The sequence below is a fragment of the Lycorma delicatula genome, chromosome 13 (assembly GCF_047948215.1).
Source record: "Lycorma delicatula isolate Av1 chromosome 13, ASM4794821v1, whole genome shotgun sequence".
Classification (NCBI taxonomy): domain Eukaryota; kingdom Metazoa; phylum Arthropoda; class Insecta; order Hemiptera; family Fulgoridae; genus Lycorma; species Lycorma delicatula.
Window position 1 is genome coordinate 42,264,131 of NC_134467.1, and position 18,247 is coordinate 42,282,377.

Here is an 18,247-nt window from a genome sequence, read left to right on the forward strand (position 1 = left end):
CAGTTACCAGATTGAAAAAAGAGGATGCGATCTGCCCTAGATAGCCCCCTCTCCCATACCAGATACTTTCTTTCTTTCCTGTTTAGCCTCCGGTAACTACCGTTTAGATAATTCTTCAGAGGATGAATGAGGATAAATGAATGTGTGTAAATGAAGTGTAGTCTTGTACATTCTCAGTTCGACCATTCCTGAGATGTGTGGTTAATTGAAACCCAACCACCAAAGAACACCGGTATCCACAATCCATACCAGATACTAAGGATGTTTAACTGTTCAGGAATCTTTAGCAAGGAAAACCTATTTTTTCAATATATCAGCACCATGTTTTCATCAGTTTTATGGCCAATTGAATGTCTTAGAAGGTGTTCACCTAAATATACTTAAACCTCTAGGTTCCAGTAAGGCGGAACTCGATCATTGAGAAAAACAAAGTTATGAATGTCTTCATCAAGTTGAAGCACTAGCCATTCACTTAACATATCGACTTAAATACTTCCAGTTTTGAAAAAAGTGGTTTGTACACCTTTTTGCAAGAAATGACACAAACATATTCACTTTCAGCAAATAACATGATATTACACAGTTTCTGTACACTTTTTTTTGTTCCTGATACTTGGATATAATGCTTATTGACCCTTACCGGAAATTTGTTGTACGTGTAGGGGAACAATCTTCTCCACCTGAGACGTAGCCGCTGGAGTCCCCCAAAGAGCAGGGGTTTTTCCGTTCTTGTACACGGCCTACGTCAACGATATGCCGTTGTCGGAAGGCGTCAAAACAGTTCTATACACAGACAACATGGCATATTATTATGAATCCGGAAGTGTAGATTGCACGATCAAGAGACTCCAACGGCAATTGGATCTAGTAGAGCCGTGGCTTGATATGTGGAGAATCAAAGCCAACGGTGAAAAATTGGTGGCAGTGATGTTCACATGCAAGACACGTGCTCCAGCCAGGCAGCTGGAAATCTGAGGAGAGAAAATCCCCTTTGGGAAAACAGTCAAGTACCTGGGAGTAGTCCTGGATAAATGGCTTACCTTAGGAGAACATGTTAAATATGTGACCTAAAGGGCAAAGGCAGTCAGGCCCTCACTATACCGAGTACTGAACGTGCCAGCCCATATCCACTGGCGACCAAATTGCTAATTTTTCGGCTATACGTTCTGCCGATTCTAACATATGCTTACCCGGCATGGGGAGCTTTGTTGAACTCCACGCTTCAAAAGAAATTAGAAGTCGTCCAAAACATAGTGTTGCGGACGATATTTGTAGCACCGTGGTTCATCAGAAACATCACTCTTTACTACGATGCAGGACTACACACTGTATCCGAGGTGGGAGTGGCGCAGGCACGCAGACTGTTCGGGAGAGCGGCCATGTCTGAACACGGCCATCTCCGGGACATCTGCCGAGAAGCTGTATTCCACAGGGTATAAGAAAACAGCCTCATGCCGTATTAAACGAACCACTGTGAAGAGGCGGTACGAGAGTCAAAAAATGACAAATCAGGCTTAGGAGTCTCTATATCGCGTAACCTATAAATGGAAACCGTGCGAAAATTCCGGCCACAATTGTGACCATTTTCGCAATTAAATTTAGTTAGAACTATAAAAAGCTAGACAACACCCCACACCATTCCACAAAGAGACCACAATTTTATTTAGTCAGGATATGTGACTCCGTCCGGAGAATGGGGTGCAGTTCTCTCTTAAAATAACTAGGGCTCCGTTAGGGGCACTCCTGCTAGCCCATAGGTACTGGTACCGAAAGGACTTCAGCAGATGGACTGAAGGGGAATCACGCCGGGATTACTAGGCCCAAAAGCTTAGTCTCTCACGGTCAGAACCAGTAAATAAATTTCACGCTGGTCAATACAGATAGGAATGCAAATTACCAAATCCGTCCATAACTAAAACTTAAAATTTATAACCGCCACTAAATAACCGATGAAATCTGCCCAATAATAGAAAAATACGGCAGCAAGGGACATTGTCCAGGCTCTGCGATCTGTAGGGAGAAATATTGAAACTCCTGCCATTTTTGCATTCCGTTCCGTTATTGACCCGTCCACTAATGTAAAACATGGACTTGTCACCAAAACTTAGATCATAAAAGAAATTTTTGTCAACATGTTCCTAAATGTCCATAAACAAATCGTTATCATAGTCGTTTAACCCTTTGAAGACCAGTTGACGATTTTTCATCAGGTTCAGTTTTATGCTAAAAATACCAACTGGCAATTTTTTATCAATCTCATTTTATGCAAGAAAGACAATTTGATGAAATTTTGTCACTGTCAAAATGATGTTTGTAGTGATCACATGTTTGGTTATCATGACAGTCTGCTTGATAGAGTTTACGTTTGTTATTGTTTAAAGTCGCATGTGACATCGCAATTAATGTTCAAATGGTAAACAAAAATAATTGTTATTTTCAAGTTAACAACTGTTTATGTTTTTATTTTTTGAGAACATTTAATCGTGTTCATTGCATAATACGTAAATGTTGTTCATTTGCTGTTTTCAGTTGGTCATGAAATCATAGTTTGTTTGGATTGAAAAGGAATGCTTTATTTTATTTATCTAGTTTTTTTACAATACTGTATTTATTGATGTGTTGCAAAGTACGTAGATGTGCTGAGAACACTGTTTGTTTATTATTGTTTTTAGTTGTTTGTGACATTCAGATCGTAATATTATACTTATTTCATCTTAGTGTTTTGTTTTCTTTTTTCTGGTAATATTTATTAGTGAGTTGCTATAATATACAAAATGAGTGGTTTATTTCGAGAATTGAGTGAAATTTATTGGGAACTTAGGAATGTTTCAGTCGGATAGTAACTTGTGTATTTACAGTTCTAAAAAACTTAATTTTATAAATTTGACCAAAATTTATCAATTTCTTACCAAAAGTCATGATTCCCACTGTAAAATGTTGAGTTAAGTGATTTCAAACTCATTTTTTTGTTTTTAATTTCTGTTTTTGGGTTCTTTAATCTTTAGAAAAATTGTTCAAATAAGACATGACCATAAAAAAACATTTCTGATTGATTAGTGCATTGGTTTTCCTACAGTGTAAAAAAAAACTGTTTAAAAATATTAGTAATAAAGAATTTTATACATTTTTTAGCAAAAGTTTACAAATAGTCACAATAAGGCATTGTACAGTTTTTTTTTTACAACAATAATTTGAGTATAAGCATGCGATTATTTTTTTAACCATCTCCAAAAAAGGTCTGTTCCTCAGAGGGTTGTACTTTACACTAACTGCAATTTATAAGGTGTCATTATTAACCGTTTCCATAAAATTAAGTCTCAAATTAAGTAATTTTTTCACCTTACATTTTAATTATATATATATATATTTTTAATTAATGTTTGATTGTAATTACAGATTAAATAAAATTGTTTTAAAAAGAAAATTGTAATCTATTCAATATACTTACGTATGAACGTCACCGCAGCTACAGCTTTGTTTAAAAACAAAGTAGTCAATCGGAATTCGATGGAAAATGGGCCGATAAAGAGTTTAACATAGATTCAAAACAGTCTTTTATTAATTTTAATAAATGGTTATTTATATTTATTTATTTTAGAAATATAATTTAACCAAACTTAACCTACGCTCTCTTCACTCGCTAACCTTGACTAATTAACAGAAGTGTTTTGATTATTTAAATAATAAATAATTGCAATAATTACTGAATTTATTAAATAAATACTCAAAAAATTACGGTGTTAATTAGTCGAGCAAAGCGAGCGTAGGTTAAGTTTGGTTAAATTATATTTATAAAATAAATAAATATAAATAACCATTTATTAAAATTAATAGACCGTTCATTTTCCACCGAAATCCGATTGACTACTTTGTTTTTAAATAAAGCTGTAGCTGTGGTGGTGTTAATACATAAGTACCCTATTCAGTTATTACAAATCCTGATTATAATTATTTGTATCTCATTGAAATTTTTGTGATAAAACTTGATTATATATTATTTATCATCTTGTTTTGTTTCATTTTAAACAGAGCTGTTGTGCCGACTCATATGTTAAGTATTGTATATGTTACAATGTTCCTAATAGCTGTCATTATACATGGTAGACAAGTAGAGTGGACAGCCCGTCTTGATTTCCTGTGGCAAATACAGGTATTTTCTTGTGTAATATTTTATTTGTTTAATTTAATAGCGATATTCATAAATTTTATCATGTTTTATATTATTTTAAACTGAAAACTTTCTTATAATATTTGAAATATATGTTTTTCCTAATTTTGGTCATAAATTATATTTATTGTAAATATAAAATGTAAAAATGTTAAGGCATTCATGAATGTTAACTTTCATTCATTTAAATTATCCCTTTACCAGTTATCCATTACCGTTTCTACTTCCACATCTTTACTTATAATATATTTTTTAATTTCTTTATATTTTCCTTCCTGGCTGATCCGGGTGAAGTTATGCAATTGAAACATTGAGAAAGATTTTTTCAATTCATCCATTTTAAGCTCTAGTTATATCTTTATGATAAAATAATTTTCCAGAAATACTAAAGGGTAAGAGGTATCAAAAAAATTAAGATTTGTAGATTTTAAATGCATGGGGTAAGCTGCGAAATTGAATCTTTAAAAACTAAAAGAAACATTTTTGTTACCATAGACCGTCAAAGCAGGATGAGTGAAAACTTTTAGAGCAGTTTGAAGGTAAAATCATTGTAGAAAATGTAGATCCAAAAATTAATTCCTTCTCTGAAGCAAGATAAAACTAAAAAAAAATAAAAATATATAGTCATTTTTTGGAGAGAGAGTGAATATTAAATAAAAATGTTTGGTAATTTGTGATCTTGATAAAAAAAAACTTCAGTTTTGGTAAGAAATATTTTTTGTTAAATTACCTGTTTTTGTTTTTTTTTCGTCTTCAGTCATTTGACTGGTTTGATGCAGCTCTCCAAGATTCCCTATCTAGTGCTAGTCGTTTCATTTCAGTATACCCTCTACATCCTACATCCCTAACAATTTGTTTTACATATTCCAAACGTGGCCTGCCTACACAATTTTTTCCTTCTACCTGTCCTTCCAATATTAAACGACTATTCCAGGATGCCTTAGTATGTGGCCTATAAGTCTGTCTCTTCTTTTAAGTATATTTTTCCAAATGCTTCTTTCTTCATCTATTTGCCGCAATACCTCCTCATTTGTCACTTTATCCACCCATCTGATTTTTAACATTCTCCTATAGCACCACATTTCAAAAGCTTCTAACCTTTTCTTCTCAGATACTCCGATTGTCCAAGTTTCACTTCCATATAAAGCGACACTCCAAACATACACTTTCAAAAATCTTTTCCTGACATTTAAATTAATTTTTGATGTAAACAACTTATATTTCTTACTGAAGGCTCGTTTAGCTTGTGCTATTCGGCATTTTATATCGCTCCTGCTTCGTCCATCTTTAGTAATTCTACTTCCCAAATAACAAAATTCTTCTACCTCCATAATCTTTTCTCCTCCTATTTTCACATTCAGTGGTCCATCTTTGTTATTTCTACTACATTTCATTACTTTTGTTTTCTTCTTGTTTATTTTCATGCGATAGTTCTTGCGTAGGACTTCATCTATGCCGTTCATTGTTTCTTCTAAATACTTTTTATTCTTGACTAGAATTACTATATCATCAGCAAATCGTAGCATCTTTATCTTTTCACCTTGTACTGTTACTCCGAATCTAAATTGTTCTTTAACATCATTAACTGCTAGATCCATGTAAAGATTAAAAAGTAACGGAGATAGGGAACATCCTTGTCGGACTCCCTTTCTTATTACGGCTTCTTTCTTATATTTTTCATTTTATATTTGTTAATATCTTATGTTTTTTGTTTAAAATTCTCAATTTGAGTTAATTCTTATTTTTTACTTTTTAGAATTTCCTTTTTTTATTAATGTAACATCTACTTTTTCTGAAAAATGTGCTTGAGGCTTTTAACTAGTACTTACAAAATAGGCTTGAAGCCGTCAGGGTTAAGTATAACTTTGTATTTAATTAGTCATTTAATATTATAATATTTATACAATAACTATTTTAAAATTTGCAAAAAATAAAAATTTATTAGGTATATTTTAATGATTTTTAAAACATTAATATCATCATCATAGTTTTAATATAATTTTGTACAAAAAATTACAGAAATAGTTGGTAGTAGTTTATAATCAACGTTAACTGTTTTTTTATTTTCACACACTTTGAATGATGGTTTATAAATATATCAAAAAAGTGATAGTCCATCCATGGTTTTCTTCGTAACCTCTTAATAGGAAGCATGAATATCTTTTTGCATCATATTCATAATTTATAAAAACGAGATGAATCAATCTTTTTCCGAAATAGATGGGTAACATTTCCTTTCTTCTTTCTTCTTATATAAGTCATTTTGTAAATTTTTATTCAGACTTTATGAAATTGGCCGATATATGGCATGTTTTAATTTGTCGTGCGTAATCATAAACCAATTATCAGTTAATAATAACCGAAGCAATTCGTTTTATCCTTCATCTTAATATCTTCAAAACTAACAAAAAATTGAGATGGGGGCCCACCACCCCACCTCACTTAATCCCACCCCACCATTATTGTTATGGTTCAACCATGTTTACTCTTATTATTTTTTTGATGTTATCTAACTTTTATATAAATACCTTTTATTATTATTTCTTATTTAAGTTCTTTGTTGTTATCTTTAACGATTCTTTTTTGCTTGAGTTTATTTAATTTTGATTAGGATTTCTTTTTGTTGATTTACTTCAAATTGCAGTGTTTTTTTTGGTGTTATTTCAATTCCCTCTTTATCTGTAAACTTTTTCTTTAGGAATTCTTTTTTTTTCTTCTATATATTTCTTTTGATGTAGCTTTTATATGATCTGAATTGAGCAGCAGAGATTCAATTAGTGTAATTCTATCAGAAATTCTAATAGAACTGAATTATAAATTAAATAACAGTTGCTTAGAAACTGTCTAAACAATGCATAAATATAAATTATCTATATAAATAAAAATGTATATGTTCGTTTGTTCACACACACACACACACACCCACACACACACACACACACGCGCGCGCGCGCGCGCGCATATACACATACATACATACACAAACACAAACGATTTGCTGATGATATAGTAATTCTAGCCGAGAGTAAAAAGGATTTAGAACAAACAATGAACGGGATAGATGAAGTCCTACGCAAGAACTATCGCATGAAAATAAACAAGAACAAAACAAAAGTAATGAAATGTAGTAGAAATAACAAAGATGGACCACTGAATGTGAAAATAGGAGGAGAAAAGATTATGGAAGTAGAAGAATTTTGTTATTTGGGAAATAGAATTACTAAAGATGGACGAAGCAGGAGCGATATAAAATGCCGAATAGCACAGGCAAAACGAGCCTTCAGTCAGAAATATAATTTGTTTACGTCAAAAATTAATTTAAACGTCAGGAAAAGATTTTTGAAAGTATATGTTTGGAGCGTCGCTTTATATGGAATTGAAACTTGGGCGATCGGAGTATCTGAGAAGAAAAGATTAGAAGCTTTTGAAATGCGGTGCTATAGGAGAATGTTAAAAATCAGATGGGTGGATAAAGTGACAAATGAAGAGGTATTGCGGCAAATAGATGAAGAAAGAAGCATTTGGAAAAATATAGTTAAAAGAAGAGACAGACTTATAGGCCACATACTAAGGCATCTTGGAATAGTCGCTTTAATATTGGAAGGACAGGTAGAAGGAAAAAATTGTGTAGGCAGGGCACGTTTGGAATATGTAAAACAAATTGTTAGGGATGTAGGATGTAGAGGGTATACCGAAATGAAACGACTAGCACTAGATAGGGAATCTTGGAGAGCTGCATCAAACCAGTCACATGACTGAAGACAAAAAAAAATAAAAGGTTGTATTTGTAAAAGGAAGATTACAGGACGACTGAGTGTGATCGAACGTAATGTTAAACATCTAAAAGAGTCTATTGTGAACCACATAACTTTATTTGGCAACAAGATGGTGCACCCCCCTTACAGGGATAACGCTGTATGTGATTGGTCAAATGAAATTCTCCCCGATCACTGGATTGGTCACTGGGGACCAGATGACAGGGCTTGGTTGCCGTGGCCTCCACAGTTGCCCAATCTGAAACTGTGCAGTTTTTCTCTTTGGGGATTTATAAAGGATATAATGGATTAAAGGATTTATAAAGGATAGGTAACCTGCCACTATTAACGTCAGGTTACCTACCTGATTTGAGACATAAGATTGAAGCAGCTGTCACATTAATTACTCCAGACTTGCTAATTAAAGTACAGGATGAGCTCTCCTATTGGTTAGATATATGCCGTGTGACAAATGTTGCTCGCATTGAACACTTATATGAAAAAAATTTAGAGTTGCTCTTTCATTTCATGTGTAATTTATCAATGCAAGTAAAACTTAATAAATATTACATAACTTTAAATTCCCCAGTATTCATTCTGAAACACAAGGTACTTTCCCGTTACTCCTATAGCAGCACATATCACTATAGCCAAGAAAGTAAAATAAAATCCCCTTGCCCCTGTCTTAATTCTAAGAAATGTCATCTTCGTAGGTGGTTGAAGTGTATTTTTGTCTTGTCTAATGCAACTCAAGTTTTTGTATTATATGTCAGAATTAGGATGAAGTAAATCTTGTGTAAGAATTTTTTATATTAGTTTACTTTATACAAATTCTTCTATGTTAGAATGAAAATTGTTTGCATTCTATATACGGAATGAAATGAAAACAGTTTGGCCAACCTAATAATCATAAATTTTGTTTAAATATAATGTCATTATCGAATTTAGTACCTTCCTTCATCAGTTTGTTAATGTTTAAATAAATATAAAATTTCTCTAAAATATTAGTTTTATAAATATCATTAGTATTCTAATACATCAATAAAATGGTTTAGATTATAATTATGTTTGTATTTCAAGATATGCCTCGTGAAGTTTTAGAACGTTCTTTATTTTCTTTATTTATACAATTAATATGTTCTTTGATTCTAACTGAAAATGATCTGTTGGTCATACCAGTATATTTTAAATTATAGTTTTCACATTTTAAACTATATACTCCTTGTTTGTCTAAATTATATTTGTTATTATGTTTTATTGTTTTAGAAGGATCTTTATTAATTTATTATTTTGTTAGTAGCTATATTTGCTGTTTTTAACTCAAATGAATTAAATATTTTATTAAATTTTCTATAATTTATATTATATTCAATTTTAACGTATTCTTTTCCAGTGATATTATTTGTTAGTTTTTTATAATATTTTGTTTTTTATTTCTTGTATAATTTGTTTATTAAATTAACATTATTACCATTTGTTATAGCAATATATTTAATGTTATTTAATTCATCATTTAGTTTAGTACTATTATGTTTTAAATATTTTATTCTATATATGTTTTCCTATTTTTCCAATGATTATTCTGCCCTCTGCCAGTTCAGTACCAAAATATTTTAAATGTTTCACTATTTTAAGAGCTTCATTTTATAGTTTATGTTTTCTTCTCTGTACTTTCTGTATTTACTTGCATACCCCGTTTTGCAAACTTTTCATCCTAGACATCAAGTTAGATGTTAATTTAATTTTCAGTTTCCTCCCTTATAACAGTATCAATAGCTAACAGCCACAATTTCTTTCCTTTCTCTTACCTTCATCTCTTTCTCATTATGTATTTATGAATGAATGTGTCTATGTATTTTTAATGTGTGTGTGTGTGTGCACGTGTGCGTATGTGTGTGAAATCACTAATCCTGCCTCTTAATTAACATCCTAAAAATTTCAGTACGACCTCATTTCACCAATGTAACTGAGATCCAAGCGAAATCTTTCTTTAGCTGTAACTCACAAAAGAAGCATTTTAGTTGATATGTTTATTGACTTTTTCAATTATTTTCACGATTAGAATAGATTATGAAAGTCCCAGGAGAACTATGAGATACACCTGTGTGTGTATATATATGTGTGTGTGTGTGCATGTCTGCATATTTATGATTTATATAGTATCAGTTTCAATCAGTATTTATTTTATTTTACTTATGATATTGTACGTATTTTAGAAAAATGAAAAAACTTAGTGTTTACTGAGAAAAAAAATGGAACTCAAAAATTTTGACTTACGAGATTTATAAAGTGATTCTTGATTATAGCTTTCAAACAAATAATTTCTTCTGTTTCCAATATATTTTTAACTGTTCAAAGATACTTGGGCAAGATAAACAACAAAATGTATTAAAATTGAAGGAAGAAATAGTAAATTTACAAATTCAGTATTTGAACTGTGAAGGACTGAGTGTTAAAGGGTAAATAGAAGGTGGCTGTAATATAGGCACTGATGTTTCTGAAGATTACAAGTTGGCTGTCTGAATTCAACACTTTTAGCTACAAATTTATCACATGATTATATGAAGAAATCATTTTAGTCACAAAGTGTCGTAGAAGATATTCTTGAGACTTATAATGGACTCTTAACCTTATATATAAAAAATTATTATTCTATTAATTATGTCTTTGTTGTTTTTAGAACATGTTATTTAAGATTTGCTTTTAGTTATCGATTTAATTTAAAATTGAATTATTCATTTAGATGATTATGATGTATTATTTATTTCATTTTTTTTTTTTTTAGGCTAATGAAGAAAAACGTGAAATGGATGCATTACAGCATAGTAATAAGAGAATATTATTTAATTTGTTACCATCTCATGTTGCTACACATTTTCTAGATAATCAGTTCCGTAGTAATATGGTAATTGTTTCATATACATAATTTATAGACTTTTATAACTAATTATAGATGGATTCTTGTAATATGAGAGTTACCATTTTGGAAAAATATTAATTATTAAATGAATATATTTTACAGGAAAACAGTACTTATTAACCTTTGATTATAATAATTGACACTGATAATTTTTTTGTTTGCTTTCACTAGGTTTGGTATCTAATCTATATAATACAGAGTGATTTTTTAGTCCTGTTACCCAATTTTAAATGTAATTTAAGAAAGGGAAATTTACGTGGAATAAAAAAATATGTTTTTTACTTATGTAATTGTTAAAGAATATGCTCAAAATGCCTACCCCTTGCGGTTATACACGCACGGACTCTTTTCAGCATATTAGCAGAAACCTTTTTAAGAGTTGCATTGGAAATATTCGTGATTAAGTCTGTAATATTGACGTTAAGTTCATCAATAGTGTGAGGATTGTTTTTGAAGGCCTCGGACTTAATATAGCCCCACAAAAAGTAGTCAGGAGATGTAAGGTCTGAGGACCTTGGAGGCCATAAGCCCTTGCTTATTATTCGATCATCAAAGAACTTTTGCAGAAAATCCACGGTTTCTTGAGACGTGTGGCATATAGCGCCGTCTGGCTGAAACCAGCAACCGTTCTTGAGGTTCCAGGAGGGACACAAATTGGCGCACAATATTCCTGTATACTTCACCATTTACTGTCTGTTCAAAGAATGTGGGTCCGACTATACGATGATGAGATATCGCACACCACACACCAATTTTTTCAGGATGCAACGATTAGTCTTGTAAAGCGTTAGGATTTTCAACCGCTCAAATTCGACAGTTTTGACTGTTTACATAACCATCGAGATGGATCCAAGCTTCTTCACTAAAGAAGACTGTGTTTAAAAATTCAATTCCGTTATCGTTTATGACAGACCTAAACCGACGACAATATTGCAATCGCTTGTTTAAATCTGGAGGCTGAAGCTCTTGGACAAATTGTACGCGATACAGATACAATTTCAAAGTTTTAGCGGCTTTCTGAACACTTGAATATGACAAACTGACTTGTGTGGATAGTTTTCGTAAAATTTTCCGTGGAGAATTGAGCAATCTTTTTTTCACATTCTCTAAAATGTTATCTCTCAAGCAAGTCGGTCGACCGCTACGTTTTCTATCGCAAACCCTACGTGTCTCTCGAAATCAGTTTGCTAGCCTAGAAATCGACATTTTTTCTGGCGGAGGAACACCAACAAATTTAATTTGAAATTATTCTTTTACACTCGCATACGATTTCGTAGCAAAGTATTGTTCAAGAATGAAAACTCATTCTATGGTAAAAGACATTCTGTTCATAACATGAATGGAAACGGCACAAAAGTTTACACAGCTCAAGGAAAATCAACTCACACTGCCGTATCTATACCAGTTGAGTAGTGCTACCAACTTCGTGTCCCAAAACAAAATTTCCCTTTCTTAGAATAAAATTACCAGACATTAACAATTGGGTAACAGGACTAAAAAATCACCCTGTAGTTATGTTTTATTTTACAATATTTCAATTCTGGTTATTTTAACAGTATATTGGAAATTGTTATGAACTTTAATTCTGTAAAACAGTAATTTTTATTTAAAAAAAAACCAGTTACCCATTTTAATACTCCTAATGTGATTATATATTTTACTTTGTAGGAATTGCATTTGTGCTTAAAATGGTTAAAGATAACAATTTGAAATTTTGTTAAGTGATAAGGTAAATAGAATTGGGTAGTTTTTTGAAAACTTTAAATCAAATTTGTCCAGTTGTTTTTTAATTACAAACTATAAAAAGTCAATTTACATATCAGAGGCTCAAAAACAGTACCTTTTTAGTTCGAACTGTCATATCTTACAAAATTTGTAAAAAATTAAAATATAAATCATCAAACACAACATTGAAATAGGTTTTAAATAGTTTTAACGGGTTGTGATTGGGGGAATCATGAAATATTCATTATATATATTTTTTTTACTTTTTGGATTTTGTAAAGCCAAAAAAGTTGAGAATCACTCCTCTATAGTAATAAAAGTGAATAACTAACTCAAAACAAAAAAAAACTTCAAGATTTCTTTTTTTTGTTATCGATAAAATCTTAGCCATATTTCATTTCAACTCTCATTTAATATGTTGGCAAAGTGGTTGCCAGCAGAAGTTGGTTTTCAAAATTCATTGGTCTTGATTTTAGTTTATGGTAGGTAATATGATATGTTTTTCCGCCTAACATTTCATCTTATTCTTTTTTGAGGATAACATAAGAAAATATGTATTTATTATAGACAGTAGTAAAAGAAAAAACAGTACTGCTTCTCTTGAAATATCCTTTACACAACTATTGTTTTTCTTAATACAGTATGACCCTGCTATAACATGGCTATCCAGAGAAAACTAATAGCCATCATATTTTGAATATAAAGTGGTAAATGAAAAAAAAAAAGCCAATTTAGTTAATATTGTAACGTAATTAAAATATTACAATGAATATTACAATTAAAAATGAGAATATTATGGGATAAAATTTAAAAAAAAAGGAAAAATACAGTACTTATTTTTTTATAACTGGATTTAATTTCCAAATTTTTTTCTTTTCAGAATGGTAAATTATGGTTAACTGTAGTATAGTCTTTTAAGGACTTTCCATTAGAGCCTAATTGAAAATACAGTACTCTAGTAACTGATTTAAATTTAAAATACCGTTAAGTAATATATAGCACTACTTTATTAGAACACATTACATTAGCACGTAATTGAAGATAAGGAAAAGGATTAAGACAACATAAATTTTTGATATCGTTATTTTATATTTTTGTCTTCCTTTTTATACAGTATATGTAATTTTACAGAGCTAAATATATTAGCGTAGTTATTTATTCTTTTAAATTTATTACTAAATATGTTATATAGTTAAAATGCAATTTTATATACTTAATAAATAGTAAAAGAAAATTTGTTATGTCTGATAATAGTTCTTTATTTGTGGGTGACAACCCTTTCTATTCACATTATTGAACTGTTATACTGGAGTCGTACTGTACTTGAAAATAAATTTGTTCTTCTAATTATTCAAAAGTTTTTTCATGTGATGTTCATTCCATTGGTTTACAATATTAAACTTTATGTTGTACATTGAAATCAATGAATCCACTTAAGCAATAAAATGTAAGGAACATATTCTTATCATGCAGATTCACTCTGTAATTTTTATTATTTTCTTTTGAATTATAATGCTGAATGAATTTTGAAAGTTTGATGTGTGAAAAAATGATATTATCAAATTATTCTACTGGAGTCATTGATTTGATTATTTTTTTGTAATAAAACAATAATGGGTGTCTAAAAGAAACTGAAAGAATTTTAGAACATGATCTACAAATAAAAATAAAGAAACAGTTCATGTAAACATTAGTGTAGAAATATTTCTTTTTGTAATAGCTTGCAAAAGATTTTTCCGTCAAGTGTAAAATTAAGCATTACTGAAATTCTTGGAATTTAAACTAACAGGTAAATTTTATGGTTTCATAATGTATTTGACCTGAAAACTTAAATAAAGCAGCTCCTACAACTGTACTTTGAGCAATTTTTGTGAAAACTGTTGTAAAACACAAAAAATTAGTGTCACAAAACAATTATTTAGGTTTGAAATATAAACAAATAGAATTTTCAGAGAATTTATGTTCAAGAAAATCTATAGAATGTAAACTGATCATTAAGAAGTGTGCAAGAAATTTGATTTTTATTAAAAACAAAAAATCACTGAAACATGGCAGAAAAAATACTTTATTAAAATTTTAAACTAAAACAAGAATAATTTCAATATTGGAAAATATCTATTAAAAATAAATAATTGTTAAAAGATTCTTGCTCGGTTCAGCTCAAGAAACATACATTTTATTTTGCTTCCTTTTGGAAAAGTATCAATTCATTCTAATCTAGAATTTTACAAAAAAAAAAACCTTTAATCCATATAAAATGTTGCATGACAAAAACACACTAATATATACCACAGCTAAAGAAACATCAACATTTCAACTTGCAACATCATAAACAACCATATTTCTAACTTGCCCTATTCAAATTTTTTTAGTCTTCAATTGATCGCAACTGAAGAACGATTCAACCAATTTTCATGTGCACAACTTCAGATACACTACTACATCATGTAAATTTCAATGAAATTCATCTAGTAGTTATGGAAATTTTCAACCCACAAAATTTTTGTACATAGGCATATATATATAAATGTATGTGTGTATATATGTATATTAATACACATATGCACGCCCAAAGGCTGTTTTATTTTTCAAGCTCCAATCGTGCATCTAAGTAAACAAGAGATAGGTCAAAGCCAGGTCTGCATGTCATGTGATTGCAATGCCCCCTCCCATCACAACCTCTGCCACTCCCGACTCCATTGCATCAGTCTGAGCCGAGCAACAGGCAATGGAACATGGTCGCTATGATAGATGCTCCCGACAAGTGAGAGTTGTGAAGTGTGATATGGTTTTTGCAAGCAGAAGGATATAGCGCTGCTGAAATCCATCTTAGATTGAGCCTAGTATATGGTGAAAACTTTATGAGTGATGGTAGTGTACAGGAATGTTGTAGGAAATTTAAAGATGGGTGAATGGATGTCCATGATGAGGAGCAAGGATGCAAGTCTGCCACTCTTTATGCCGGGTTGAGTGTGTTGATGATTTTGTCCGTGACAAACAGAGGTTTATGATAAATGAACTTTCTGCAGAAATCTCAGAAATTTCAAGGTCTTTTATGTACACAATTGTGACTAAAGATCTAGGATACTGGAAACTGTGTGCACATTGGGTCCCAAAAATTTCTTTGGCTCGCAAAACGCAGCAGATGGCGACAGCCTTAATGTTTCTCACACATTACAATAACGAGGGGGAAGAGTTTTAAAGTGTATCATTACTAAAGTGAGATTAAAGTGTATCATTTATGACACTCCAGTATGACAATCCAAAAACCAAACAACAGTCTAAGCAGTGGATGCACACTTTTTCTCCAAACAAGCCAAAGAGGTTCAAACACACTGAACAACAGGAAAACAATGGCTACAGTTTTTTGGAACCATAAAATTCTTGTTGGTGGACTTTATTTATCAGAGAACAACAATAACAGACAAATTTTATTGTGGATCTTAACGTCACCTCTACAGAGCGATCCAGAACACATGAAGAGGAATGTTCTCGTCTGGCATGGTTTTGATCCACTACTACACTATGTCAGCTTAACGCAAAACCTTTTCAAACAATTAGAATGGAAAGTTTTCAACCATCCACCACATAGTCCAGACCTAGTACCTAGCGATTTTCACCTCTTTTGAGAATTGAAGGCATGGTTGGGTGGACAACACTTTGCCACCAATGAAGAACTTCCCACCAGGAGGCTGTCAAGACCTCACTGGCGGCAAACTTCTTTGAAGAGGGCATCAGAAAGCTGGTGTGATGTCACGATATGACGAATGCCTCAATCATTTTGGCAATTATGTAGATACTACTCAACTTTTAGTAATCATTTTATGTCAATTAGACTTTTTTTATAGCCCATCAAAGTTTGAAAAAAAACAGCCCTCGTGTATATATATATATATAAATATAAGGAAAGCTCAATTTAAATGTTATTTTGTACTTATACTTCAAATTGTAAAGAACGTTCATTTTCACCCCTCCCCAATCACACCAAATAAATAGAAATATATTAGAAATTTACTATTACGGCAATTATTCTATATATTTTTCTTTACTGTTTAAAAAAATATTCTGTTCAATTTAAAATTCCTTTATTGTTTCTTCTTAATGTATTTTTTGTCAGATTTTATTAAATTTTTCAGGTCAGAAACTATAAAAATTTATCTCTTTATTTAAGTTCCAAGAATATCAATATGGCTTTATTTGGAACAGAAATCAAGGTGAAATTGACTATTAACACAGGCTATTAATGGCTATTTTAATTTAATTTTATGGCTATAATCACAGGCTATTAACTCGAAAACAGAGCTTTTCCATACCAATGTTATATGAACTTTTTTTATTTATTTTCGCTTTTAGAATATATATACTGAAATTCTTTAATTTTCTTTATGGAACACTAAGTATATTTTATACATAAGTTTATTATCAAAGATTATGTCATATGATAAGTTTTATACTTTTATTAATCTTTTAAAAATTATTTATAAAATTTTTTGTATAATGCTGTGATATTTTTTTATGCATATTTTGTAATTATCTTTTATATTAATTATATATATATATATATATATATTGGCTATAGATTTATGAATTTTTTTTGCATGAATTTTTTAATTTAGCTTATGGAAATATAAAATTATTTTGTTCATAAGTGTTTCTCAATTTATTAAAATGCTTGTGGTGATAAAATTTTATTAATTTTCATTGCCTATTACAAAACTTGCTAATTTTGTTTGTCAAAACTTTTTTTTTTTCATATAACTTGTATATTTTGTAAAGCTGTATATTACCTATGAAGCAGTTGGTTTGTTTTTTTTTATTTTTTAACCATAAATCATGACATATATGTATATATACATATCAATCATGCTTAATACCATGTGTGTCTCATGCCATCTACATATATTATACTTAATTTTGACTATTTTGCCTACTTCTTAAATCAAATTGACTTTATTGCAGTTTTCTTGAAACAATTAATTATTTCTTAAGGTGACTTTTCAACTGTTAAAATATTTGAAATTATGTAATACTTCTGAGTTAGTTCTTGATTGAATTTTGATTAAAGCTCCTTGTACAATATTAGGGGCAGCCATGTTACTAAGAAGAATTCTTTTGTACTTTTGTATTAACACATACCAACATTTATACCGTCAGACTTTTTAAAATGTTTTTCTTTAATGGATTATAAATTCAACTAAATCAGGATATTTTAATTTCATTACCAGTATAAAAGTTAACATGGTTATTCTTTTCTGGAGGGTGGGGGGGTTAGCACATTATGCTAGGATTTATAGTAATGGTTTTTAATAGTTTTTCCCCTTTTAAATAATTTTTTTTTGCAATTTGGATATTACTTAGTTCTGTTCATTTTAATACCGTGTGTTTCAAAATTAATATCAGTTTTAAAGCTGTGTAATATTTCTCAAGTTTCACGTACATTGATTAATTATAAACGAAATGAAAGAGCAACTCAAACAGTTTTAGCTGTGTACAAGCTCATAAACTGTATCTTGTACCTTCCATTTGAAAGCACTAGTAGCAAAAAGGGCAACCTCCCAACAGAAACCATTCTGTGCTTTATAGTTTACGAAGTGTGAATCTGTAATTACTGTTCAGTGTGTGTTTCATTGTGATCCCGTGAGTGAAAATAACACTTGTAGATGGTATAAACAATATAAA

General features: G+C 30.7%; 1 protein-coding gene across 4 annotated transcripts in view; it reads left to right on the forward strand.

The window, feature by feature from the left end:
- The window catches only part of LOC142333613 (adenylate cyclase type 1-like), a 338,843-nt gene that overhangs the window by 278,561 nt on the left and 42,035 nt on the right, over positions 1-18,247 (forward strand). For all 4 annotated transcript variants that reach the window (XM_075380939.1, XM_075380936.1, XM_075380937.1 and 1 more), the window contains exons 16-17: positions 4,030-4,150; positions 10,709-10,828. In XM_075380939.1, the coding sequence (XP_075237054.1) occupies positions 4,030-4,150; positions 10,709-10,828 (241 nt within the window). The remainder of the gene's footprint in view (positions 1-4,029; positions 4,151-10,708; positions 10,829-18,247) is intronic.